The sequence below is a fragment of the Bufo bufo genome, chromosome 9 (genome assembly GCF_905171765.1).
Source record: "Bufo bufo chromosome 9, aBufBuf1.1, whole genome shotgun sequence".
NCBI lineage: Eukaryota > Metazoa > Chordata > Amphibia > Anura > Bufonidae > Bufo > Bufo bufo.
Genome location: NC_053397.1, coordinates 92,815,363 through 92,843,263, shown reverse-complemented (window position 1 = coordinate 92,843,263; position 27,901 = coordinate 92,815,363). Strand labels below are relative to the sequence as shown.

The 27,901-nt window shown below is 45.0% G+C and overlaps 1 protein-coding gene across 13 annotated transcripts in view; it reads left to right on the top strand.

The window, feature by feature from the left end:
* Positions 1–27,901, top strand: part of CFH (complement factor H) — a 1,589,177-nt gene that overhangs the window by 81,424 nt on the left and 1,479,852 nt on the right. For all 13 annotated transcript variants that reach the window (XM_040407275.1, XM_040407278.1, XM_040407279.1 and 10 more), the window contains exons 5-6: positions 11,499–11,687; positions 18,297–18,470. In XM_040407275.1, the coding sequence (XP_040263209.1) occupies positions 11,499–11,687; positions 18,297–18,470 (363 nt within the window). The remainder of the gene's footprint in view (positions 1–11,498; positions 11,688–18,296; positions 18,471–27,901) is intronic.

Genomic DNA, 27,901 nt, shown 5'->3' with positions numbered 1-27,901 from the left:
TTCTTGGAAACCTCACGTGGTGAAAACCAGAAGTCAGCCTAAGGAGACAACAGAAAAAGAAGACGAAGGTAATACATAGACCTGGAAACATCACCAATCATGTGGCGACAAAGATCAATATAAAAACTATAATATAAATCATATTCAAGAAATAGAACGTAATAAAAAAACGGTAATATAAATAATATAAAATATATTAAATAAAATATAATGAAATATAATAATATACGGTAATACGAACATCAGGATCTGAAATAAGTGGGGGGGGAAAAAGTCGGGTGGGCAATACTCGCCTCCGTGTCTTTAATAAAATCATGACTTTACGTCATAAAATAGGAAAATCATGTAATTTTATAACAAGACACGGAGGCTTCGTATTGCAAGTTTAAAGTGACGACATTACAGTAGAAAAAGCATGAGGAGGCGGTCTGAAGTAAAACTCCCTAAACGTAGAAGCTCTAGACCAATCCGCCAAACGTAGGACATCCTCCAACCGGGCTCCGGCAACAGTCATGGATGTAGCAGAGGCTCCTCTAATCGAATGAGCCGTGAAGATAGACGTATCAACTCCGGCCTGAGATAAAATCCATTTAACCCAACGGGAAAGGGTGACACTAGTGACCGGAAGAAAAGGTCTGCGGAAAGAAATGAAAAGTTGTGGAGAAAGAGGATTACGTAAGGAAGACGTGCGTCCTAAATATTCCTGTAAACATTGCACCGGACAAAGGGAAACGTTATCCGGAAAGGCCGGATAGCAAACCGACCGAATATTAGTTTTGGTGCGGCGAGATATGTTAAATGAAACCCCGCTAGGAGTAAAAGATAAGGCATCAAAATCCAAGGCACGAACGTCCGAGACCCTTTTGCAGGAAATTAAGCACAGAAGGGTGACCAACTTAGCCGAAATTTGGCGAAGAGATAACTCCGAATTGAGGGGCCAGGCCGTGAAAAAACGAAGGACCAGCATCACATCCCAGGAGCTAGTGAAACGTGGCCTGGGTGGACGAGATAAGCGAGATCCTTTCAGGAGTCGACACACCAAGGGGTGCTGACCCGCCGGGCATCCCGCAAAGCCCTTGTGGCGAGAAGAGATGGCAGAGCGGAAAAGGTTAATGGACCTATAGGCCTTACCTTCCTCAAACAGGGATGACAGGAAATCGAGCATGTCCGTCACAGGTGCTGAAAAGGGATCCAAACTTTGTCCCGAGCACCAACCAGACCAGCGATTCCAGGCTGACTGATAGGCCCGTCTGGTGCCGGGAGCCCATGCGCTCTTCAAAAGGATACTAGTTGTCCTCGATACGCCCGAGACATTCCACTGTTCCCCGAAACCAGCGACACCAGCGGATGATGTTGATCCAGGGGTCCTCGAAGGAGATCCGGAAATGATGGGAGAAGTCGGGGATCCTCCACTAGAAGTTCCAGGAGTTGAGGAAACCACGATTGGGCTTGCCAAAAGGGCACGACCAGCACCAAGTCCGCCTGTTGACGACAAACCTGAGATAGCACCCGCGGGATGAGAGCAAACGGAGGGAAAGCGTAAGCTCGATGATCCGACCAATCCTGAAGAAGGGCATCCACAGCTTCCGACAACGGGTCTGGCCTCCAACTGTAGAAGCGCGGGAGCTGAGCGTTCCACCGAGAAGCAAAAAGATCTATAGATAGGGGTCCCCAAGTCGACATGATGGAGGAGAAAACCGTTGGATCTAATTTCCAGTCGCTGAAATCCGATGAGTGGCGAGAGCTCCAGTCTGCGAAGGTATTGCTGAGACCTGGAATATATTCCACGATTACTGTGAAGCCCTTGTCGAGGCAAAAGGTCCAAAACTCCTTCGCCAAATGAGACAGAATCGAAGAATGGGTGCCCCCCATGGCATTGACGTAACGTACTGCAGACACATTGTCCATTCTGAGCCTGATGCAAGCCGAAATCCTGTCGCTGGTGAAGCTGCGTATGGCAAAGGAACCTGCTAAGAGTTCCAGAGCGTTGATATGTAGGTGAGTTTCGTTGCCTGACCAAGGACCCCGTTGCAGTAAGCACCCCAGCCGAGAAGGCTGGCATCTGATTCCACAATCAGGTCGGGTTGGGGTCCCACTATGGCCTTGCCATTCCACGCGTCGAGGTTGGATATCCACCACGCCAGTTCGTCCCTCGTCTCGCCATCCAGAGTCACCAGATCCGCATAGGAGGCCCACGCTTGTAAGTGGGCGATCTTGAGCCGTTGTAACGCCCGGTAGGAGACCAATAATGCGAGCTAAGTGACGAAGGGACAACTGAGGAAGTCTCAGAGTGTGACGAAGTTCCTTCCGTATGGACTTGACCTTGGTTCTCGGAAGAAAGAGGGAAAGCTCGCTGGAGTTCACGACAAATCCCAGGAACTCTATCGACCTGGATGGTTGCAGGCAGGATTTCTCGGTGTTGAGGACGAAACCCAGATCTGTAATGAGAGACATTGCCGAGTGCAGATGAGAAAGGAGCTCCGAAGGGGATTGAGCCATGAAGAGGATGTCGTCTAGATAAATCACCAGACGAATACCCTGGCTGCGAAGCCAAGCCACCACCGGTCTCATTAACTTGGTGAAACACCAAGGGGCTGACGAAAGGCCAAACGGAAGGCACGTGAATTGCCAGAGCAGGTTGTGCCAGCGAAATTGAAGGAGTAGTCTGGACTGAGGGGAGACCGGAACCGTCAGGTAAGCATCCTTCAAATCTAGTTTCGCCATCCAGTCTCCTGGGAGAAGAAGGTCCCTGAGAAGATGAATCCCTTCCATTTTGAAATGGCGGTAACATACGAACCTGTTCAGTCTCCGTAAATTTATTACAGGACGGAATTGACCTCCCTTCTTTTCCACTAAAAAGATAGAGCTGACTATTCCGACCGAATGGGGAGAAGCTCTCTCTATTGCTCCTTTGACCACAAGGGAATGGAGTTCCAGGTCCATGAGAGACTGAGCCGATTCCGATAAGACCAGCGGATGAGGCTCCGGAAGTGACAACTGAGCAACTACCAGGTCTATCTGGAATCCTTGAATCGTGGCGAGCACCCACGGATCGGAGGTGACACGGCTCCAGGCAGGTAAAAAATGTCGGAGTCTGCCCCCGATACAATGGCTGGAAGAAAACCATAGATTATGAGGACTTACCGAGTGGACGTCTTGAACCAACAGAGCCTCTGAATCCTCTGGGACGGTACGACTGACCCCTGGACGGGAAGAAGGAGGACTGTTGCCTCTGGTCCTGGAACGAAGCACGTTGCTGATAGGAGCCTCGAGCGTTTCCACGCGTTTGGAAATGGACACGGCCGGACAGTCGGCCCCTGAAGCTGCCGGCCCTGCCAGAGACACGCCCATGAAAAACCTTGCGCATGGAGCTTTGCGCTTTGTCAAGGGCAGTAAACGCTCCCACAAACTTCCCTAAATCTTTGATGAAGCTATCCCCAAAGAGGAGCCCCTGGGCCTCCTTGCCCGTCTCAGTCAGTGCCATATTGGACAATTTGGGCTCAATCTTCATAAGAAGAGCTTTTCTCCGTTCTATGGAGAGAGAGGAATTAACATTCCCAATCAAACAAATGGCGCGTTGCGCCCAGCCACTTAATTCTTCTGGGTCTATGGCCGTACCCTCAGATCTGGCAGTTTCAGCCATTTCAAACATTTTTGTCAGGGGTCCTAGACTGTCTAGGAGCTTGTCCTGACAAGCTCTGAGAGCGGAATCAAGGCCCTTGCGGGGGTTAAAGCCCGACTTAGAAAGGAATTGGATCATCTTGGGATCCACGTTTGGTGTTTCGCACACCTTATTTGGTATCAGGGGACGGGGGCATTCTGCCTTCAATTTATTCCGGGTCTCCTTGGAGAGCGGCTTTCTTACTCTATTCTCCAAATAGTTGGCCACGTGAGGTATGGGTAACCATTCAGCCGACCTGGGGTGGTGAAGGTTGTCCGGATCAAAGAGGGGAGCACCCTGCGGATCAACCAGGGAGTGAGGACCCGAGGTACCAGCTTCTGGACCAGAGCCTGAAGGGGTAGGAGGGGGAGGGGGGAAATCAGAAAATTGGTCAACCACCTGGACCCCTTCAAGGTCCATATCAGAGGAATAATGATCCTCACTCAAAACCTCCTCATTAGACTCAATATCTGAGTCAGAACTAGAGTCGGGACGAGCCCGAGTGGACTTCCAGGGGCGCGCTTTTTCCGCCTGGCGCGGACAGGCTCTCTTACGTGACCTATGCACGTTGTCATTTGATGGAACTAGGCCATCTACATCATCACTTCTGGAGGTAACGGGAGCCGGGTAAATAGTGGGGGTGGCGACTGGGTTTTGTGCCCTAAGCGCCTGAGAGACAGATTGGGATATAATAGAGGACATGTTACCCATGGCACTAGCAATAGCCGAAGAAATGGATTGCTGTAAATCCATTACATGAGATTCAGCCTGTCTGGGGTTAACAACCGCAGGGGGCGCTATGGGGCCGGTAGTAGGGATCCCCTGAGATAGGGGGGTGTCACAGGGCAGAGACATGAGGAGTTAGTCACTCCTGGTTAGGACAGACAAGACAGAAAAGAACCGACCGATAGCAAGAGGGCAGCTGCAGGAGCCGATGCGTACGTGCAGACACTGAACCGGAAGTCGAACGGTGGGTGAAGGGGAGAAAAGAGAACGCCCCCTACACCCACGGTGTACCAAGATGGCCACCGAGAGCGGCCTAGGCTGGGACAACAGGTAAGAACGGGGGTAGCAAGATGGCGCCCGAGATTTCGGGCCCGGCGCGCCCCGCCCCTAAAGGAGACAGCCGCCGAAATCTCGGAAATCGCGAGATTTCGGAGGGCAAGAAGCGCGAATGCCGCACAGACTGCGGGGCAATGGCGACAGAAAAAACAAGGTGAGGACAGAAAGGAGGGGCTGCGACAATACCCAGAACAATAGGGGAAAGCGGAATAGTGCAGAAGATGCGCACACACAGTAAGGATCCAATGACCTAGATAAAAGAAAAAAGACAAACAAACGCAGGATACAATATATAACTGTATAGAATAAGACTCCGGTAAACCGACCAATGGAATATATATATATAAAACCTTATATCTAAGCAATTAATCTCAAGACAATAGGTAAAATATCACCAAATAAATTAAGGAGCACTTATCTGCTGGGGAGCAGCAAAGAAAGAGGAAGATATGTAGAGGGAGGACCTATTTATGGACTGGCTGATGGGAGGGGTTATTTGGGGGTTTGTCATTCACTTTTTATTGTTAACTCTTTGCTGCTGAGGATTTTAGTAAAGAAAGAGTTATGCAATACGAAGCCTCCGTGTCTTGTTATAAAATCAGGCTTCATGTCACTCAACACTGGAACAGCCCACTGTCAGATATTTTTAGGCCCCGGCACCCAGACAGAGGAGAGAGGTCCCATAGCAGAGAATCAGGCTTCATGTCATAGCAGAGAATCAGGCTTCATGTCACCCACCACTGGAACAGGCCATTGTCAGATATTTTTAGGCCCTGGCACCCAGACATAGGACAGAGGTCCCATAGCAGAGATTCAGGCTTCATGTCATAGCAGAGAATCATGCTTCATGTCACCCAACACTGGAACAGGCCACTGTCAGATATATTTAGGCCCCGGCACCCAGACAGAGGAGAGGTTCATTCAACTTTGGGTTGCCCTGCAATATAATGGTAAAATGAAAATAAAAAGAGGATTGAATGAGGAAGTGCCCTGGAGTACAATAATATATGGTTAAGGAGAGGTAGTTATAAATGTCTAATCTGCACAAGGGATGGACAGGTCCTGTGGAATCCATGCCTGGTTCATTTTTATGAACGTCAGCTTGTCCACATTGGCTGTAGACAGGCGGCTGCATTTGTCTGTAATGACGCCCCCTGCCGTGCTGAATACACGTTCAGACAAAACGCTGGCCGCCGGGCAGGCCAGCACCTCCAAGGCATAAAAGGTTAGCTCTGGCCACGTGGACAATTTGGAGACCCAGAATTTGAATGGGGCCAAAACATCAGTCAGTACGTGGAGGGGTGTGCACACGTACTGTTGCACCATGTTAGTGAAATGTTGCCTCTTGCTAACACGTTCCGTATCAGGTGGTGGTGCAATTTTCTGTGGCGTGCTGACAAAACTTTTCCACATCTCTGCCATGCTAACCCTGCCCTCAGAGGAACTGGCCGTGACACAGCTGCGTTGGCGACCTCTTGCTCCTCCTCTGCCCTCGCCTTGGGCTTCCACTTGTTCCCCTGTGACATTTGGGAATGCTCTCAGTAGCGCGTCTACCAATGTGCGCTTGTACTCGCGCATCTTCCTATCACGCTCCAGTGCAGGAAGTAAGATGGGCACATTGTCTTTGTACCGAGGATCCAGCAGGGTGGCAAACCAGTAGTCCGCACACGTTAAAATGTGGGCAACTCTGCTGTCGTTGCGCAGGCACTGCAGCATGTAGTCGCTCATGTGTGCCATGCTGCCCAGAGGTAAGGACAAGCTGTCCTCTGTGGGAGGCGTATCGTCATCGTCCTGCGTTTCCCCCCAGCCACGCACCAGTGATGGGCCCGAGCTGTGTTGGGTGCCACCCCGTTGTGAGCATACTTCATCCTCATCCTCCTCCACCCCCTCCTCGTCCTCCTCATCCTCCAGTAGTGGGCCCTGTCTAGCCACATTTGTACCTGGCCTCTGCTGTTGCAAAAAAACTCCCTCTGAGTCACTTCTAAGAGACTGGCCTGAAAGTGCTAAAAATTACCCCTCTTCCTCCTCCTCCTGGGCCACCTCCTCTTCCATCATCACCCTAGGTGTTTTCTCAAGGAGACATAGAAGTTGTATTGTAACGCTGATAATGGCGTCATCGCCACTGGCCATGTTGGTGGAGTACTCAAACAGCGCAACAGAGCACACAGGTCTCGCATGGAGGCCCAGTCATTGGTGGTGAAGTGGTGCTGTTCCGCAGTGCGACTGACCCGTGCGTGCTGCAGCTGAAACTCCACTATGGCCTGCTGCTGCTCGCACAGTCTGTCCAGCATGTGCAAGGTGGAGTTTCACCTGGTGGGCACGTCGTATATGAGGCAGTGAGTGGGAAGGCCGAAGTTACGCTGTAGCGCAGACAGGCGAGCAGCGGCAGGATGTGAACGCCGGAAGCGCGCACAGACGGACCGCACTTTATGCAGCAGCTCTGACATGTCGGGGTAGTTGTGAATGAACTTCTGCACCACCAAATTCAGCACATGCGCCAGGCAAGGGATGTGCATCAAACCGGCTAGTCCCAGAGCTGCGACGAGATTTCGCCCATTATAGCACACCACCAGGCCGGGCTTGAGGCTCACCGGCAGCAACCACTCGTCGGTCTGTTGTTTAATACCCCGCCACAACTCCTGCGTGGTGTGGGGCCTGTCCCCCAAACATATGTGTTTCAGAATGGCCTGCTGACGTTTACCCTGGGCTGTGCTGAAGTTGGTGGTGAAGGTGTGTGGCTGACTGGATGAGCAGGTGGAAGAAGAGGAGGAGGAAGCCGAGTAGGAGGAGGAGGCTACAGGAGGCAAAGAATGTTGCCCTGTGATCCTTGGCGGCGGAAGGACGTGCGCCAAACAGCTCTCCGCCTGGGGCCCAGCCGCCACTACATTTACCCAGTGTGCAGTTAGGGAGATATAGCGTCCCTGGCCGTGCTTACTGGTCCACGTATCTGTGGTTAGGTGGACCTTGCCACAGATGGCGTTCCGCAGTGCACACTTGATTTTATCGGATACTTGGTTGTGCAGGGAAGGCACGGCTCTCTTGGAGAAGTAGTGCCGGCTGGGAACAACATACTGTGGGACAGCAAGCGACATGAGCTGTTTGAAGCTGTCTGTGTCCACCAGCCTGAATGACAGCATTTCATAGGCCAGTAGTTTAGAAATGCTGGCATTCAGGGCCAGGGATCGAGGGTGGCTAGGTGGGAATTTACGCTTTCTCTCAAATGTTTGTGAGATGGAGAGCTGAACGCTGCCGTGTGACATGGTTGAGTTGCTTGGTGACGGAGGTGGTGGTGTTGGTGGTACATCCTCTGTTTGCTGGGCGGCAGGTGCCAACGTTCCTCCAGAGGCGGAGGAAGAGGCCGAGGCAGCAGCAGAAGAGGTAGCAGGGGGAGCCTGAGTGAGTTCCTTGTTTTTAAGGTGTTTACTCCACTACAGTTCATGCTTTGCATGCAGGTGCCTGGTCATGCAGGTTGTGCTAAGGTTCAGAACGTTAATGCCTCGCTTCAGGCTCTGATGGCACAGCGTGCAAACCACTCGGGTCTTGTCGTCAGCACATTGTTTGAAGAACTGCTACACCAGGGAACTCCTTGAAGCTGCCTTTGGGGTGCTCGGTCCCAGGTGGCGGTGGCCAGCAGCAGGCGGACTCTCTTGGCTGCGGGTGTTCTGCTTTTGCCCACTGCTCCCTCTTTTGCTAAGCTGTTGGCTCGGTCTCACCACTGCCTCTTCCTCTGAACTCTGAAAGTCAGTGGCACGACCTTCATTCCATGTGGGGTCTAGGACCTCATCGTCCCCTGCATCGTCTTCCACCCAGTCTTCCTCCCTGACCTCCTGTTCAGTCTGCATACTGCAGAAAGACGCAGCAGTTGGCACCTGTGTTTCATCATCAGAGATGTGCTGAGGTGGTATTTCCATGTCCTCATCTTTAGGAAACATAAGTGGTTGTGCGTCAGTGCATTCTATGTCTTCCACCGCTGGGGAAGGGCTAGGTGGATGCCCTTGGGAAACCCTGCCAGCAGAGTCTTCAAACAGCATAAGAGACTGCTGCATAACTTGAGGCTCAGACAGTTTCTCTGATATGCATGGGGGTGATGTGACAGACTGATGGGCTTGGTTTTCAGGCGCCATCTGTGCGCTTTCTGCAGAAGACTGGGTGGGAGATAATGTGAACGTGCTGGATCCACTGTCGGCCACCCATTTGACTAATGTCTGTACCTGCTCAGGCCTTACCATCCTTAGAACGGCATTGGGCCCCACCAAATATCGCTGTAAATTCTGGCGTCTACTGGGACCTGAGGTAGTTGGTACACTAGGACGTGTTGCTATGGCAGAACGGCCACGTCCTCTCCCAGCACCAGAGGGTCCACTAACACCACCACGACCATGTCCGCGTCCCTTACTAGATGTTTTCCTCATTGTTACCGTTCCCCACAATAAGAAAAAAATTATTTGGCCCAATGTATTGAATTCAAATTCAGGCCTTTTTTTACAGGCACCTAACACTATCTGGCTATCTACTTAGGTACCGTATTACACTAATACAGGCACAGCAGTAACCACAGATTTAGCTGAATATAAATTGTGGGCCTAGTATTTAGGCGGTGGATGACAGGTATGCGTTTACGGACAGAATTAGACTTGGAAAATGCACGGTAGCGTTTTAAGTTATTGAGAATTACCCTATCCGCACCTTCAATCTAATATACTCTTTTATGGATAGATTTAAACTTGGCCTGATACAGCAGAAACCACTGATTTAGGGAATTGCTAAGTTGAGAATTGTATTTCAACCAAGAACAAAAACTGTGCTTTGGCAGACACTAAATAACTTTACCAGCCACAGCAGTAAACACAGATTTAGCTGAATATAAATTCTAGGCCTATTATTTAGGCGTTGGATGACAGGTATACATTTACGGACAGAATTAGACTTGGAGATCCACGGTAGCGTTTGAAGTTATTGAGAATGACCCTATCCGCACCTTCAATCTAATATACCCTTTTATGGATAGATTTAAACTTGGCCTGCTACAGCAGAAACCACTGATTTAGGGAATTGCTAATTTGGGAATTGTATTTCAACCCAGAAAAAATATATATCCTTTGCCAGACAGCAGACAGTATTACAATTGGCTAGCCACAGCTGAAACACCAGATTTAGGGTACTGCTATTTTGCCAATTGTATATCACCCCTCAATAAAATAGCAAGCACAGCCAAGCCCCTGATGTAGGATATAGCAAAAAAAAAAAAAAACACACTATTGATGGTTAAATGGGCTTGGTGGCATCTTGTGCTGGCGCACCACAAGACACAAAATGGCTGCCGATCACCCCAGAAAAAAGTGACTGAAAAACGCTCTGGGCAGCCTTAAAACAGTGAGCAATTAAATAGCAGAGGTTGAATGATACACAGCTGTACATCGATCACTTCAGTAAGTAAATCACTGCCTAATCTCGCCCTAACAGCAGCAGCTGCATCCTATTCCTACACTGATCAGAGCAGAGTGACGTGCGGCGCTATGTGACTCCAGCTTAAATAGAGGCTGGGTCACATGCTGCACTGGCCAATCACAGCCATGCCAATAGTAGGCATGGCTGTGATGGCCTCTTGGGGCAAGTAGTATGACGCTTGTTGATTGGCTGCTTTGCAGCCTTTCAAAAAGCGCCAAGAAAGCGCCGAACACTGAACCCGAACCCGGACTTTTACGAAAATGTTCGGGTTCGGGTCCGTGTCACGAACACCCAAAAATTCGGTACGAACCCGAACTATACAGTTCGGGTTCGCTCATTCCTAGTGATATACAGTAGGTAAATTATATGAATTGTCATCAACCAATGTAATACACTTCGTTTTTAACCTTGAATATTTTTATTTATTTAATTATTTTTTTGTAATAAATTGTTAATTCAACCATGCTAGTGGAATATTTTATGTAAATATCCAGGCAGTTCCAATTAGAGGTGTGCCTATAATTTTTTACATATGTAGATTTGGAAACAACCTATTACAATTACAGGAAATGTCACGTGCCAGAGGGCAAGACAGAATACACATGACTCAATCTAGGAACACCGGAACTTTATTACATGGATACCAAGAACATGACATAACAAGGAGACCTCAATGTACTGCATGGATCAGTGGGTGAAACCCACTGCGCCACTGACTAGCAATACTCTGGAGTGGCGTAACTAAGCAAAACCTGGGTCATCACTATGGATGATGAGGATAGGCTTGATCCTAAGGTAGTTGCCAGGGGCTACTCCAGAGCGTAAACCAAGTCAGTGGCAGCAGACAAGGAGATACCAACAAGATACCAGCAGTACATTGAGCAGACAGGCATGAACAGAATACAGGCATAGCAGTGGCAGAAGCAGATACCTGTGCTGCAAGCAATAGCAGCTAGACGGCCCCAGGCAGAGCTGCACGGACATAAACAGAACAGGCATGGACAGACAGACTTGCTTGTCTGAGACTGGCCTAAGGGTTCAGCCACATAGTCAATTTCCTGATGTAGGTTTGGAAGCCAAAATCAGTAGTGGATTATAAAAGGAGATAATGTATTAAGGACATAAATTACTTCTCCTTTTTTTAAAGCATTCCTTGTTTTGGCTTCCAAAACTGTACCAGGAAACATGGTTGCATGGCCTTACCCTAAGAGGAAAAACACAACATATGTTTTTATTCTTGTGGATTTATTGTGTTATATTAGTGTGAAGCTATCATGGCATTTCAGTGGAAACTTTGAAATTAAACATTTTCTCTTGTCTCTTGCAGTTAGGAACTGTCCACCAGTTGATGCTACAGACAATATTAATGTTATATCCACTTCATATGATGAAGAGTATTCTGTTGGTCAAGTGATTCGATTTGAATGCAAAGACCCAAAGCTTAAGCTGAATGGACCTTCTGAGATTTTCTGTACATCAGAAGGAAAATGGAATTCGGAACCACCAACGTGTGTCGGTAAGATGATAAATACAGTTATAAAAAACATTATAGTAAGACATTATAATGACAGTTATTGAGCATGCATTATTGTTAATATACACTCACCTAAAGAATTATTAGGAACATCTGTTCTATTTCTCATTAATGCAATTATCTAGTCAACCAATCACATGACAGTTGCTTCAATGCATTTAGGGGTGTGGTCCTGGTCAAGACAATCTCCTGAACTCCAAACTGAATGTCAGAATGGGAAAGAAAGGTGATTTAAGAAATTTTGAGCGTGGCATGGTTGTTGGTGCCAGACGGGCCGGTCTGAGTATTTCACAATCTGCTCAGTTACTGGGATTTTCACGCACAACCATTTCTAGGGTTTACAAAGAATGGTGTGAAAATGGAAAAACATCCAGTATGCGGCAGTCCTGTGGGCAAAAATGCCTTGTGGATGCTAGAGGTCAGAGGAGAATGGGCCGACTGATTCAAGCTGATAGAAGAGCAACGTTGACTGAAATAACCACTCGTTACAACCGAGGTATGCAGCAAAGCATTTGTGAAGCCACAACACGCACAACCTTGAGGCGGATGGGCTACAACAGCAGAAGACCCCACCGGGTACCACTCATCTCCACTACAAATAGGAAAAAGAGGCTACAATTTGCACGAGCTCACCAAAATTGGACTGTTGAAGACTGGAAAAATGTTGCCTGGTCTGATGAGTCTCGATTTCTGTTGAGACATTCAAATGGTAGAGTCCGAATTTGGCGTAAACAGAATGAGAACATGTATCCATCCTCTGATGGCTACTTCCAGCAGGATAATGCACCATGTCACAAAGCTCAAATCATTTCAAATTGGTTTCTTGAACATGACAATGAGTTCACTGTACTAAAATGGCCCCCACAGTCACCATATCTCAACCCAATAGAGCATCTTTGGGATTTGGTGGAACGGGAGCTTTGTGCCCTGGATGTGCATCCCTCAAATCTCCATCAACTGCAAGATGCTATCCTATCAATATGGGCCAACATTTCTAAAGAATGCTATCAGCACCTTGTTGAATCAATTACACGTAGAATTAAGGCAGTTCTGAAGCAAAAGGGGGTCCAACACCGTATTAGTATGGTGTTCCTAATAATTCTTTAGATGAGTGTATATAACTAGGCTTGAGCGAAAAAACCTTCAGATCATAGCTTCGAAGTCTATTCATTCAAACATGTTTATAGAGACATTTTTCTGTACAGACTTCAGTAACAAATTTTCAAAGGATCGGAATAAAAAGTAACTTTTATTTACATGATTAAAAGAACTCCATGGTGTTCTTGGGTGGATGCGTTTCCTTAGGGCTTGATGAAACGTGATCTGCAAAAAATGCATCCCCTGAGAACACCAGGTTCTTTTAATCATGTAAATAAAAGTTATGTTTTATTCTAAATTCCAAGACACTTGATCCATTGGAAAATTGTTACTGAAGTCTCTCATGATCCCAGATCCAGGGGATTCATCCATGCTGCCTTTTACTTCACATTACAGGCGTGTCTGGATTACGAAAATTCTAATGAAAATCTTTTAGGTTTTTTTCTTTCTCTGTACAGTATTAAAAGTTATTGCCTCTGAGATTTCGGTGAATTAATTCGGTATTCATTTCTACACCTTTAATGACATGTCAACTTAGGAATCCGAAGTCGGGTTTAGTACTGAAGTACCAGCCGGTACCAAACCCGACTTCGGATTCCTAATCTGAAATGTTTTTAAAGATGTGGAAATGAATACTGAATTCATTCACCGAAGTCTTCAGGTGAAACAAATTTTGCCTCTCTGTGCAGTATTTTTGAACAAATAGACTGCAAATCCATGATCCAAAGGTCAATTTGCTGAACCTTATATATAAGGCATTTAGAAAGTCTGCAGACCATTTCACTTTTTCACATTTTATGTTGTGGCCTTGTGCTAAAATAAAAAAATGTTTTCCCTTCATTCATTTGCACACAATACCCAATAATGAGAAACTGAAAACAGAATTTTAGAAAAATGATTTTGCATGGACAGAAGTATTCATACCCTTTGCTATGAAACTCGAAATTTTGCTTTGAGAGCCTCCAAATTTTCCTGGATCATTTTTTAGATGTTTCTACATCTTGATTGGAGTCCACCTGTCTTAAATTCAGTTGATTGGACGTGATTTGGAAAGACACATTCGATTTTATTAGGTGTCACAGCTGACAATGCATATCAGAGCAAAAACAAAGCCATGGGGAGGATAGAACTACCTATAGAGATCAGAGACAGGATTATGTGGAGGCCCAGATGGAGAATGGCACAAAATAATTCTGCTACACTGAAAGTTCTCAAGAGCAGATGCCTGTTCCCCATGCAGAGTTAGCCCATGGGTGAACAGACATGTAACCGGGCAAGGTGACCTTGATGTCTCACTAGGTGACGACACAGACAAGGCAGATGGAATATCCCCAGGTAAGGTGCATAGCTCCTGCACTCAGCAAAGCTGGAGAGAGACTGACCTCAAACTCACAGCACACAGGATGTTATAGCAGGGTAACAAGGTCATCTGACCACCTGGCTAACACACCCAGAAAGAACCGGGAAAGTTAACCCTACCAGAACCAAGACAACAGGGAGGGGAGCATGCAAACACAAGGAGCAGTTCACACACAGGCTGCCACAACTACATGTACAGTAGGCCATAAAAACCAGCCTACATGGAACCCACCGCAGCCAGTACGCCAGAGAGCTACTAAAGCGAGTACATACGGCAACTACACTGTGACATCCAAATTTACAATTTGGAGAAAGCAGCAGTGTACAAAATGTGACTTTTTTTCTGTTTGCAAAGAATAGTTATACAACACAAAATTCCCTATTAACTAACACTTGTCATATGACTACTTTATGTTGGCATGATTGCGTAAACATTCTTTTATTTTTTTAATTATTTCCCAAAACCTACTTTTTTAAGGACCAGTTCAGGTCTGAAGGGACTTTAAAGGAAACCTTTCACCATGAAAATGCAAAGTAAGGTACAGGCAGCATATATAGAGCAAGAAGAGCAGAGCAGATTGATATATAGTTTTATGAGAAAGGATTACGTAAAACTTGTATTTTATTCATTTAATTTATTGCTCTAGGTTTTGAGGTCAACTAAGCGGTCCTATTAAAAGGGATTGACAGCTTTCACTCTACAACTGTGCATAGATAGGTGTCAATCACTGATAGGACCACCTCTTTGACTTCAGAGTCTAGAATGATCAGAAATTTAATTGAATTAAATATATATTATATTGAATTATTTTCCCACAAAACTATATATCAGTATACTCTGCTTCTCCTGCTCTATAGCATGCTGTCTGCATCTAAAACACCATATTCAATAATCCCTTTAAAAGGGCTATATACTAGAAATCGCCTCATAAATCACTACATTTTAAACAGAGCACCCCTCAATATATTTGAAATTACATTCAGGAACCTTTTTAACCATTTAAAATGGAGATTCCATTTTTTTAAATGTCATGTCTATTTTTTAAATATCTTATTTGTGGCTCTAGTCTGCTAATTGACATAAACATAGGCCTCATAAATAAAGGATCACTTTATACATTTTCTATTAGGATCTTTTTAGGTACCATTTCAGGTTTGTAGAAGATTGAGGTGGCAAAACATAAGAAACAAAAGAAAAATGATATTAACAGTATGTGTGAAAATTTAAATATTACCATATTTTGGACCATAAGACGCACTGGACCATAAGGGGCACTCGGCCATAAGATCAGGTTTATTTACAGGGTGAATCCTTGTAATTATGCCCAAATAGTGGGTGAAAAGATTTTTTTTTTTACAGAATTCAACAGAAGATAAAACAGTACAAAGCCAAATTTTAAAATGGCTGGTCTACCCTAAGAGGGTTTGACTTGAGTGGAGGAGTTCCCTATGTGATCATCAAATACCTTAGTAGGTGCCACATGTATCCTTTTCACAAGGACATGTATATTATTGGGCTATGTTCAACAAATACCATATAGTGGTATAAATCATCTACAGGCTTTCATGCGGAAAAAAAATAATATACTGCATGGTATACTTTTTTACTTGCAATCAGCTAGTTTGAAAAAAAAATATAAGATTTCGTAGTCATATAAAGTTAAAAAAAAGTTAATCCTGATATAAATGCCCTTCAGATGCCAAAAGAATACTCTGTTGGTATCTATGATAAGGGTCAGTGGACTCATTGGATATATATGCCAAGAAATCTCTTGGAGTATATGGAGTATATGCTGAACGTGCACATCAAATGTAGTGTGAACAAAACAGTACGTAAATACATACAGTAATAAGACAACAACAAAAAATAAAAAAAAACTATATCATGTTTAAAAAAGAAACCTTTGTGATCTGTTCTCAAATGTTACTTTTATATTTTATTACATTTACAGTATATAAATATCAAATCATTAAGATAAATATGCAAATGTTTTTATGACACATTGACTGAGAGCTCTTTCAGGGCAAGAGACTGTTGCACCAGGTAGTTCCTCAACTACTCTGACTGAATTATATAGTTAAAGGGAACCTGTCACCTCAAAAATGCATCAACACCCGCCAGCAGTACCTCATAGTAGCCCGCAGCCTGTTAATAATCATATGTTTCATACTATTGTCCGATGCTGCATAAGTAAAAAAAATGCAGTTTTATTCTCCATCAGCGCTATAGTGCCAGCCAGCTATAGTGCGGCCTCCTTGCTTCAAGTCAAGGTAACCACACCCCCTAACCGTCCCCTCTTGCCTGAGAGTGACAGCCTGCAGTGCGGCCGCGATTCCCCAAGTATCCCGTATGCGCATTGCGCTGCTGAAACCAGGCTAACAGCGGCAGCAGGAGATGATATTATAGCGCATTACTACAGAGCGCACTTGGGGCGGTGCAAATGAACTGTGATTTTCACGCATCACTTTGCATGAAAATCACAGCATGTTCTATATTCTGCGTTTTCCCCGCAACGCAGGCCCCATAGAAATGAATGGGGCTGTGTGAAAATTGCAAGCATCCGCATGCAAGTGTGGATGCAGTGCGATTTTCACGCATGGTTGCTAGGAGATGGATAGGGATGAGCAACCCCGGACCCCATTAAAGTCTATTCACTGTATTATTTTCCCTTTTAACATTGTTATAAGGGAAAATAATAGCATTCTTAATATTTCACTACCAAAAATGAAATTCCTAACATATGTGATGCTGAAGGGCAGATATTCATGAATCTTTATTTTTCAGCTAATTTTACCTTTCTGATATCTGTGTTCAGCCCTTAGCAACCCTATTTCTCTGTGCCTCTATTTCAGCATCTTTCTAAGATGGTCTTGTGATGATCTTTGCCCTGTCCTTGAGGTCATCCTGTATTTCCCTCACTTCCCATAACCCCTTGCTCTCCTCACATGAACTAGCAGGACCAATCAGAATGCAGATAACTTCCCCCACTACCCAACAGCAGTGTGTATCCTCTCACATACAGCTAACCAGAGACAGACAAGACCAATCAAAATGCAGATAACTTCTCCCACTACCCTGGAGCAGTGTGTATCCCCCCACATACAGCTGTGCAGCTGCTCCCTCATTCTCCTCCACACTGATCGGGAGGAGGGGCTGCTTTGGCTGCTCATATCTCTGGTTTGTATTGTTTGAAAGCTGACATTCCAATATTTCAGACAATACCAGAATGACAGCAATCTGTTCAGTACAGGGGAAGAAATCACTGATAGAAATCAGGATGCTGTGAATGCAGCTGAAAGTGAAAGTAAAAGCAAGTTTTACCTGTGATTATTCCAGACTCCATTACTAACAGTGATTTCTCCTCTGTTGCTTGGACTTTAGATTTCATTATGGTCTTGCATGTTTCCAGCTGCTACCATTCAGGAGATAGCAGCATCTAAGGCAGCCCCCCCCCCTCCACTTTCCGCCCGAGCCCCGGCAGTCTGGGCTGTGCTCCTCCTCCCAGTGATCTCCCCATCTCCTGTTTATATCAGAGAGGAGACGGCCTGCACATGACAATGCTGTGGGAAGGGGCTGCTCAATGTGAAAGTGACAAAACATTTCTGGGTGTTATTATGACATAAAACTGAAAAAGATACAATTTTAAAGCACAAAAGCATTTATACAGCATGGTGTACTATGCCATTGGGGTATAAAAAAATGAAACAACAGTTACACTTTAAGTAAACAATCACAAAAAACTTTTTAATTGACTTTTTCTATGGCTTTGAATGTCTTTTGTGATGCGATATTGCACTCTGGTTTGAATTGCTCCATCTTGGCAAATAAATAAGCAGAACTTTTTTAATGACGCTTAGCTCTGATCCTGCCCATTGCAGCAGAAGCCCGGTTGTATATTACAGCTTGTGTGTCTATGCTATCATCATGATGTACTACTACATCAATTTGTAGGAGTAGGATGTAATAGTGTGTCATGTGGCATTAACAGGCTAAAAAGAATGACCACAAGCAGGCAAAAAATATTATAGAGTATCTCATAAATATAACACATAAACATCTAGTTAATAAAATGCTAATAATTGCTTTTGCTGCGTAAAAACAATATTTTGTATAATTTATTTATTTTTCTGCAGTGATACGTTGCACAGTTCCAGTTATAGATCATGGAAGTGTCCAAAATTCAAGAAAACAAGTCTACTCAAATAATGAAGTGATGCAATTTACATGTAAGACGGGATTTCAAGCAAATAGAAATGGACAATCTACATGCACTAAAGATGACTGGATTCCTAAACCCTCTTGTGAAGGTTTGTGACAGCTTTGTTTTTGAACTATATGAAAAATTCTTCTTTACTTAGTATATCCTTCTTTAAGCCCTCTCTATACAAATGTGAAGATACTTATATAGTGGAGATGAGTGAATTGATTTTAAACTAATTGGATTTGTTATGAACTTCTCAAAAAATTAGCTTTTGATGATTTGTGTAAAAATGGCACACAGCACCATTTTACTGTGAGAATTGGTTGGGAAAACCATGAGGGAGGTAGAAGATGGAGGATCAAATTGCACTGGAAGGAAGTGGGGGACTTGCCCTGATTGGCTTAGAGCAGGGATGCTCAACCTGTGGCCCTCCAGCTGTTGTAAAACTACAACTCCCACCATGCCATTCTGTAGGCTGATAGCTGTAGGCTGTCCGGGAATGATGGCAGTTGCAGTTTTACAACAGCTGCGGAGGTTGTGCATGCCTGGCTTAGAGGCTGAGAGACAGCCTCAGTAATATACAAAATATATAGGACCTCACAGCACATATAGATGTTTAACTTTTAAAGTAACTAATACAAATGGTCCTTCTGACCTGGGTACGTCTTTTTTATGTGCTGTATATTTTTATGGTTAGAGCCTACACTCCTCTCTACGCTGTATGATTTGCTCTTTTCAGAGCTCCCTGCCTGCTACCACCGATTCAAAAAATTATTAACACACATACACCTTGCGTCCCGACATGTTTCGCTGGACACCCAGCGTCTTCAGGGGAAAAGCAGGTATGTGTGTTTGGGGGTGGGGACCATGTTATAATGGTTCGGTGTCTAATGACGTTTTTCTATGCGATCAATCATGTCGCTTCTTGTACGATTATTCCACCTCTTCACTGCCTTTCTCCAATCCTACCAGGCTTACCTTCTTCCCAGGTTCGCCTTCTCTCTGCGTCATACCTCGGTCTCATCTTCGCCCATACGCTGCACCGAGGAGTGTAGGCTCTGACCATCGGCAGGAGTGCTCGAACAGCTGATAGTCAAGAAAACATACCAACCTCCAGAATTTAAAATAGCAGGAGCTCAGATGAGAGCTTATGGTACCAAGGAGGGTATAATTGTGACTACCAGCCGGAGCGCACATGTCAGCCGAGGTCATTACCACACACCAATCCTCAGTCTTTTTCTGGAAAGGAATATAGATAGTAGATGATATCCAGGCAAACCAGTAACCAGCCAGCATACCACTGAGAATTTTTAAAGTGTCTATATTGTCAAAATGGTTGTTTTAAATAATAAATAAATGTGAAGTTTTAAAAATATACAGTACATAAAAAAGACGTACCCAGGTCAGAAGGACCATTTGTATTAGTTACTTTGAGAGACAGCCTGACTCAGCCAGTCAGGGGGCAGTAGGCAGACAGGACCTTGCCGAAAAAGAATTGCCATTCTGTCTTTACCTTGTGACCTGAAAGGGTGTCTTGTGGCAGCGTCTGACAAAAAGCTATTACAGACACAAGCCACTAATGTAGTGTGATAGGGAAATTATAGTGAATATAGAGATAAAATTAGGTCGATTTTAGGAAATTTGAACAGGGAAAACTAACTTTGAGAGAATGAGGGACTTCTCACCAAGTTGTTTGTTAATGGCAGCTAGCTCTACATTCCAAAACCCTCTGCAAGAAAATAAATATTAAAAAAATATCCATACAAAAAAAATAAAAAATTCAACAGTTCATAGGCAATCTTATTGCCAGCAACCCAATATATGTTGTTACAAACCCTAAACAACTGCAAACTTTTTTTCTTCTAAAAACCATTTCAGTGCATTATACCAATGTTATTAAGTTTGCTGCATATTACTGTAAGATAACGGGTAGTTCCAACCAATGCAATACTGCAATGTTATTTTTATACCTATGTTATTGAGGGCATAGTTCAAAGACATTTTACTGAAAACATTGCATTTCTCTACCCAGGGGTGGACTGACCATAGACCATACAGGGAAATTTCCCAGTGGGCTGCACAAGGCCTCCTCACGTCTGCCTGTGGGGTATATACAGTAGCTGTTGGATGATCTCAGCATTAAATGATGCTAAAAGTATCTGGTACTTATGCATCTGGCTGGCAGAAAAATGTGCCCTCCTGCATTCAACTATTGCTGTCCTCAGGATGGCGATAGAGTTGAATGCTGCGGTGGGAGCACAATATTTAGTGCACTGTGCATTTAGCTCTGCTGGGGTAATACTTTGTGCTGCACTACAGTAATGCTGGCCCTGCCTGCTCATGTTGACTCTGCCTACTTATATTGACCCTGCCTTCTGTTACTTTGTACTTGCGTACAACATGGGGCCACTTTTAGTTTGGTTTTTTTCCATGGCCACTTTAGGTTCCCAGTCTGCCCCTGTTTATACCTGTGTTAGTGAAAGTGAACAAAATACTGCATCAGACCTAACATATTGTTGCAAGAATTTGAATAGTTACAGAAAAAGCAATAATGCATTAACTCTATTTTTATATTTTTTTTTAACCCGCATTTAGAGATGAGGGAAGTTTATAAAAATGCATTTATTGTGCCGCCCCCAGCAACCAACCCCTTCCCCCCCAGCTTTGAACCCCTCAGTTGCCGCTTGATTGAAGACACAGAAACAAGGAAGAATGCAGCTATATGAGGACGAGAGACTGCAATAGCAATCACTCGTTCTCATACTGTGGAGGTGATCTTCACCTCCACTGAGCGAGCAGCTGACTGTGAGAAGGACGCTTTCTTCCTGACATTTAGCTGCTTATCTGGGTGTGTAAATAAGCCTTAAAGAGGACCTTTCACCTGTATAAACTATGTGAACTGAGTATGCTGCCATATAGAGCGGCGCCCGGGGATCTCACTGCACTTACTATTATCCCCGGGCGCCGCTCCGTTCTCCCGTTATAGGCTCCGGTACCTTTGCTCCTTAAGTTATAGTAGGCGGGTCTTCCCTTGTCCTGTGGGTGTCTCCTTCTCCTAGGCTGCAGCGCTGGCCAATCGCAGCGCACAGCTCACAGCCTGGGAGGTTTTTTTCTCAGCTCACAGCCTAGGAGAAGGAGACGCCCACAGGACAAGGGAAGACCCGCCTACTATAACTTAAGGAGCAAAGGTACCGGAGCCTATAACGGGAGAACGGAGCGGCGCCCGGGGATAATAGTAAGTGCAGTGAGATCCCCAGGCGCCGCTCTCTATGGCAGCATACTCAGTTCACATAGTTTATACAGGTGAAAGGTCCTCTTTAACGTGGAAATCTTATCATTTAGTGTTGGTGGTAAAGTGGGAAGAGTGCCGAGTAGTTGCAAAGGGGAATTACCGGAATTCTTGATTGAGGCCCTGTCAGATTTTGTCAATATTATGCTTGAAATATGAGAAAAGTCTTCAGTGGAGATGGGGCACTGGGGGGATAGAGTATAGAGTTAAAGGTATTTAACAATTGTTTGGGGTTGCGGAAAAGATGCGTAGTATCTACAGTACAGTACCCCATAGTATATAGTAGAGCAGTATAGCAGCCCACAGTATACAGCACCACACAGTATACAACACCTCACAGTATACAGTAGATCAGTATAGCACCTCACCGTATACAGCACCCCAAACTATACAGTCCCCCACACTATACAGTACAGCAGTATAGCACTCCACAAAATACAGCACCCACAGTATAAAGTATACAGCCCCCTACACTATACAGTACAGCAGTATAGCACTCCACAATATACAGCACCCACAGTATACAGTATACAGCCCCCCACAGTATACAGTACAGCAGTATAGCACTCCACAATATACAGCACCCACAGTATAGAGTATACAGCCCCCCACAGTATACAGCACCCCACTATACAGTAGTTTACAATATATTAGCATAACAGCGCCTGTCACCTTTTTCTTATGTAATCTTCACAAAAAAAGCTCCACAGTTAAGGAAAACTTCTCCTGCAACACTCCTGGTAGAAAGGACCTTGATGACCTCATAGCCATGTGACCAGTAATATTGCTAGGTTACTGGTCACATGGTGATGATGTCATCTAAGGTCCTAGAGAATCACAGCTCTCACAGTACGCTGCCTGGAGTGTCGGCAGGCATGGCATGGCAGCACCCCCTGTGTAGCTGACAGCCTGACACCCGGGGCAGTGGCTAGCAGGGCTCAAGAGGCAGCTGCCTTGGGCCTCCCAGGAGCAACTGGGCCCGGGGCAGCTGCCCCTTTTGCCCCTTGTTAAAGACGGCCCTGTGGCCATATGGAGGTGACAGACTCCCTTTAACTCTAAGGCTGGGTTCACACTTGAGCGTTTTACAGCGCGTTCAAACGCGCTGTAAAACGCTCAACACATGAAAACCAATGCTTCCCTATGGCCCTGGTTCTAACTTGAGCGTTTTACAGCGCTGAAAAACGCGCTGTAAAACGCCCTACGCTCAAACAAGTACTTGAGCTTCTTTGGGGCGTTTTGACGCGCGTTTGTGGCCATAGGACATTGCAGTCAATCACACAAACGCGCGTCAAACGCGCGTTTACTATTGCAAAAAACGCGCGTCAAAAACGCGCGTTAAACGCGCATATCAAAGACGCTCAGGTCTGAACCCAGCCTAAGGCTGGGTTCACACTTGAGCGTTTTACAGCGCGTTCAAACGCGCTGTAAAACGCTCAACACATGAAAACCAATGCTTCCCTATGGCCCTGGTTCTCACTTGAGCGTTTAACAGCGCGTTTGAACGCGCTGAAAAACGCCCTACGCTCAAACAAGTTCTTGAGCTTCTTTGGGGCGTTTTGACACGCGTTTGTGGCCATAGGACACTGCAGTCAATCACACAAACGCGTGTTTACTATTGCAAAAAACGCGCATAAAAACACGCGACAAAAACGCGCGTTAAACACGCATATAAAATGCGCTCAGGTCTGAACCCAGCCTAAGGCTACTGATGCATATGTCTGACCAGATGAAGAAACAGATACCAGGACAGACCAGTGCATACACACAGAGGTTAGGGCATTCATCTCAAGAGAGAATCCCTTAAGTTAATGAGCAAAATGGTAAAGGGGGCCTGAGCAAAATGCAGTACCCTATAACCAAAAGACTACATGGTTCTCCAACAGAGATGAGAAATTTCTTAAAATTAGTTTTGGAATGAATGAATCAGTCAAAAAAATTGATTTGGGAGAATGAAAAGTGGAACAATTGCCCTGAAAATTGGTATATAAAACTCTGAGGTCTCATATGTTTTCTCTCTAGTTGTTATCTCTTTTTTCTCTCTCTGTCCCAATCCTTTTAAGCTCTTTAACGCAATGGCAGCAATAGTAAACAATTTAACACTGATATACAGATGTAGCAGAGTTAGCACTCAAGCTCTTAATTCAAATTTCTTAACTCATCGCGTTTTCTTGAGACAAAATCCATTGAAAAGCAATTGAAGGTGTTTGCTTAATGTATTTAGTTTAGATAACATGTCTCATAAATCATGAGTGTTAACTCTACTACATCTGTACAGCTATGGGTAAACACATGGTTGATGGTCTTAACCACTTAAGGACCACAGGTTTATACCCCCCTAAAGACCAGGCCCTTTTTTACAAATCGGCACTCCACAACTTTAGCGGTTTATTGCTCGGTCATGCAACTTACCACCCAAATGAATTTTACCTCCTTTTCTTCTCACTAATAGAGCTTTCATTTGGTGGTATTTCATTGCTGCTGACATTTTTACTTTTTTTGTTATTAATCGAAATTGAACGATTTTTTTGCAAAAAAATGACATTTTTCACTTTCAGTTGTAAAATTTTGCAAAAAAAAACGACATCCATAAATACATTTTTCTCAAAATTTGTTGTTCTACATGTCTTTGATAAAAAAAAAAGTTTTGGGTAAAAAAAAATGGTTTGGGTAAAAGTTATAGCGTTTACAAACTATGGTACAAAAATGTGAATTTCCGCATTTTTGAAGCAGCTCTGACTTTCTGAGCACCTGTCATGTTTCCTGAGGTTCTACAATGGCCAGACAGTACAAACACCCCACAAATGACCCCATTTCGGAAAGTAGACACCCTAAGGTATTCGCTGATGGGCATAGTGAGTTCATAGAACTTTTTATTTTTTGTCACAAGTTAGTGGAAAATGATGGTTTTTTTTTATTTTATTTTTTTCTTACAAAGTCTCATATTCCACTAACTTGTGACAAAAAATAAAAACTTCCATGAACTCACTATGCCCATCACGAAATACCTGGGGGTGTCTTCTTTCCAAAATGGGGTCACTTGTGGGGTAGTTATACTGCCCTGGCATTTTAGGGGCCCGAATGCGTGAGAAGTAGTTTGAAATCAAAATCTGTAAAAAATGGCCGGTGAAATCCTAAAGGTGCTCTTTGGAATGTGGGCCCCTTTGCCCACCTAGGCTGCAAAAAAGTGTCACACATGTGGTATCGCCGTACTCAGGAGAAGTTGGGCAATGTGTTTTGGGGTGTCTTTTTACATATAACCATGCTGGGTGAGAGAAATATCTCGGCAAAAGACAACTTTTCCCATTTTTTTATACAAAGTTGGCATTTGACCAAGATATTTATCTCACCCAGCATGGGTATATGTAAAATGACACCCCAAAACACATTCCCCAACTTCTCCTGAGTACGGCGATACCACATGTGTGACACTTTTTTGCAGCCTAGATGCGCAAAGGGGCCCACATTCCTTTTAGGAGGGCATTTTTAGACATTTGGATCCCAGACTTCTTCGCACGCTTTAGGGCCCCTAAAATGCCAGGGCAGTATAAATACCCCACATGTGACCCCATTTTGGAAAGAAGACCCCCCAAGGTATTCAATGAGGGGCATGGCGAGTTCAAAGACATTTATTTTTTTTGGCACAAGTTAGCGGAAATTGATTTTTTTAGTTTTTTCTCACAAAGTCTCCCTTTCCGCTAACTTGGGACAAAAATTTCAATCTTTCCTGGACTCAATATGCCCCTCAGCGAATACCTTGGGGTGTCTTCTTTCCAAAATGGGGTCATTTGTGGGGTGTTTGTACTGCCCTGGCATTTGAGGGTCTCCGCATTCATTACATGTATGGCCAGCATTAGGAGTTTCTGCTATTCTCCTTATATTGAGCATACGGGTAATGAGATTTTTTTTTTCCGTTCAGCCTCTGGGCTGAAAGAAAAATTGAACGGCACAGATTTCTTCATTCGCATCGATCAATGTGGATGAAAAAATCATTGCCGGGATTTTTTTATTTTTTTTATATATACAAAGTGTTTGCCAAAGCATATGAACACTGCCGCCTCCTCAGCTCATATGCCTCGGCAAACGTATCTTTTACTGCAGAGGAGAAATCTCGTCTTGCAGCGCCGCATACACCGACTTTTGTGTAATCTGACAGCAACGCAATGCTTCTGTCAGAATGCACATCAGTGCTGCAGCTGCTTGATCGCTTGGTCCACCTAGATTGGTAAAAAAAAAAAAAAAACAGGCCGCAACGCAATAAATTTATTAACATTAACTTTAGAGAACATTAACTTTTATAAACTTTTGAAACAGAACAATAACTTTTTTGCTTACCGGTGATTTTTTTATTTTTTTTTGTTTTTTTACCTTTATAGGACAAACCTCTCCTTCCCCATGGGACAACGTGCAAAGCGCAAATCGCCCAGAGATGTGGCGAAGTACATTATGCACTTTGTCCCAGGTGAAAGGAGAAGTTTGTGGCAGCTGTGTGTGAAAGGGCCCTAAGACCCGTGTGTGCCTGTCCTGTGAGATGCAATCCCTACACTAATAGTGTACCTGAGTGTGAAACTTGCGGAAACACTCCCCTATGCATAGGGCAGGCTGGTCAGGACAGTCAGGACAAAAAAAGTGGTGTCAGGCCTTATTCCACCCCTGCTGCAGACACGACATCTTTTTCTTGGGGAACGTTGAGTTGGGGTACCAGGATAGACAGACGGGAAGTGTCTGCCATATAGCTGGCTCACTACATCAGGGACTTGGGGCACGGACCCTCCTGGATACAGGAGTTCCAAAATGATCTCTTCCTGGAATTTTAGGAAGGATCCTGTTCTCCCAGCCTTACTGTAGAGAACAAAACTATTATACATCGCCAATTGAATTAAATAAACAGACACCTTCTTATACCAGCGTCTGGAAACTAAATAGGGAGCCAACATCTGGTCATTGAAGTCCACCCCTCCCATGTGAAGGTTATAGTCGTGGACAGAGAGGGGTTTCACAATGACTCCAGTTGCCCGTTCAATTTGGACAGTCGTGTCTGCGTGAATGGTGGACAGAAGGTAAATGTCCCTCTTGTCCCTCCACTTCACCGCGAGCAGTTCTTGGTCACACAAGGCAGCCCTCTCCCCCCGTGCAAGTCGGGTACTAACGAGCCGTTGGGGGAAGCCCCGGCGACTAGGTCGCGCGGTGCCACAGCATTGAATTCCGACTAGATGTAAGTGCCGAAAGAGGGCCACGCTTGAGTAAAAATTGTCCACGTATAAGTGGTACCCCTTGTGGAGTAAGGGTGACACCAAGTCCCAGACAATCTTGCCACTGCTCCCCAGGTAGTCAGGACATCCGACCGGCTCCAGTTTTGAGTCTTTTCCCTCATAGACCCTAAAACGATATGTATAGCCTGTGGCCCTTTCACAGAGCTTATACAGTTTGACCCCATACCGGGCACGCTTGCTGGGGATGTACTGTTTTATGCCAAGGCGCCCGGTAAAATGTACTAGGGACTCGTCTATGCAGATGTTTTGATTAGGGGTATACGCATCTGCAAATCTGGATGACAAATGGTCTATGAGGGGCCGAATTTTATGGAGCCGGTCATAAGCAGGGTGGCCTCTTGGATGACAGGTGCTATTGTCCGTAAAATGCATAAAGCACATGATGCCCTCAAAACGTGCCCTAGACATTGCAGCAGAGAACATGGGCATGAAATGTATTGGGTCTTTAGACCAATATGACCGCAATACATTTTTTTTTGTTAGACCCATGCTGAGGAGAAGGCCCAAAAAAATGTTAAACTCGGAAACGGTGACTGGTTTCCACCGGAAAGGCTGGGCATAGAAGCTTTTCGGATTGGCGGTAATAAACTGTGTGGCGTAGCGGTTGGTTTCTGCCACAACTAGGTCATAGATATCCGCGGTGAAGAACAGCTCAAAAAACTGAAGGGCCGATCCTAAATGAGCCGTCTCCACGCGAACTCCAGACTGGGCGGTGAAAGGGGGCAATACGGGTGCGGCGGAATCAGGGGATTGCCAATTAGGATTTGCCAGCACCTCTGGGAGACTAAGGGTTCTACGGGCCTGTGAACGCGGTGGCTGCGACAGGGGAGTTATTGCACGTGCCACCGTACCAGCTGGAACTGCCCTTCTTGTGCTCGCCACTTCACCAGGGAATACGGCAGTGCTGGTAGAAGGTCCAGGATGTGCTGCGCTGCTGATGTATGCCGCACCATAAACAAGATCAGCGCTAGCACCACT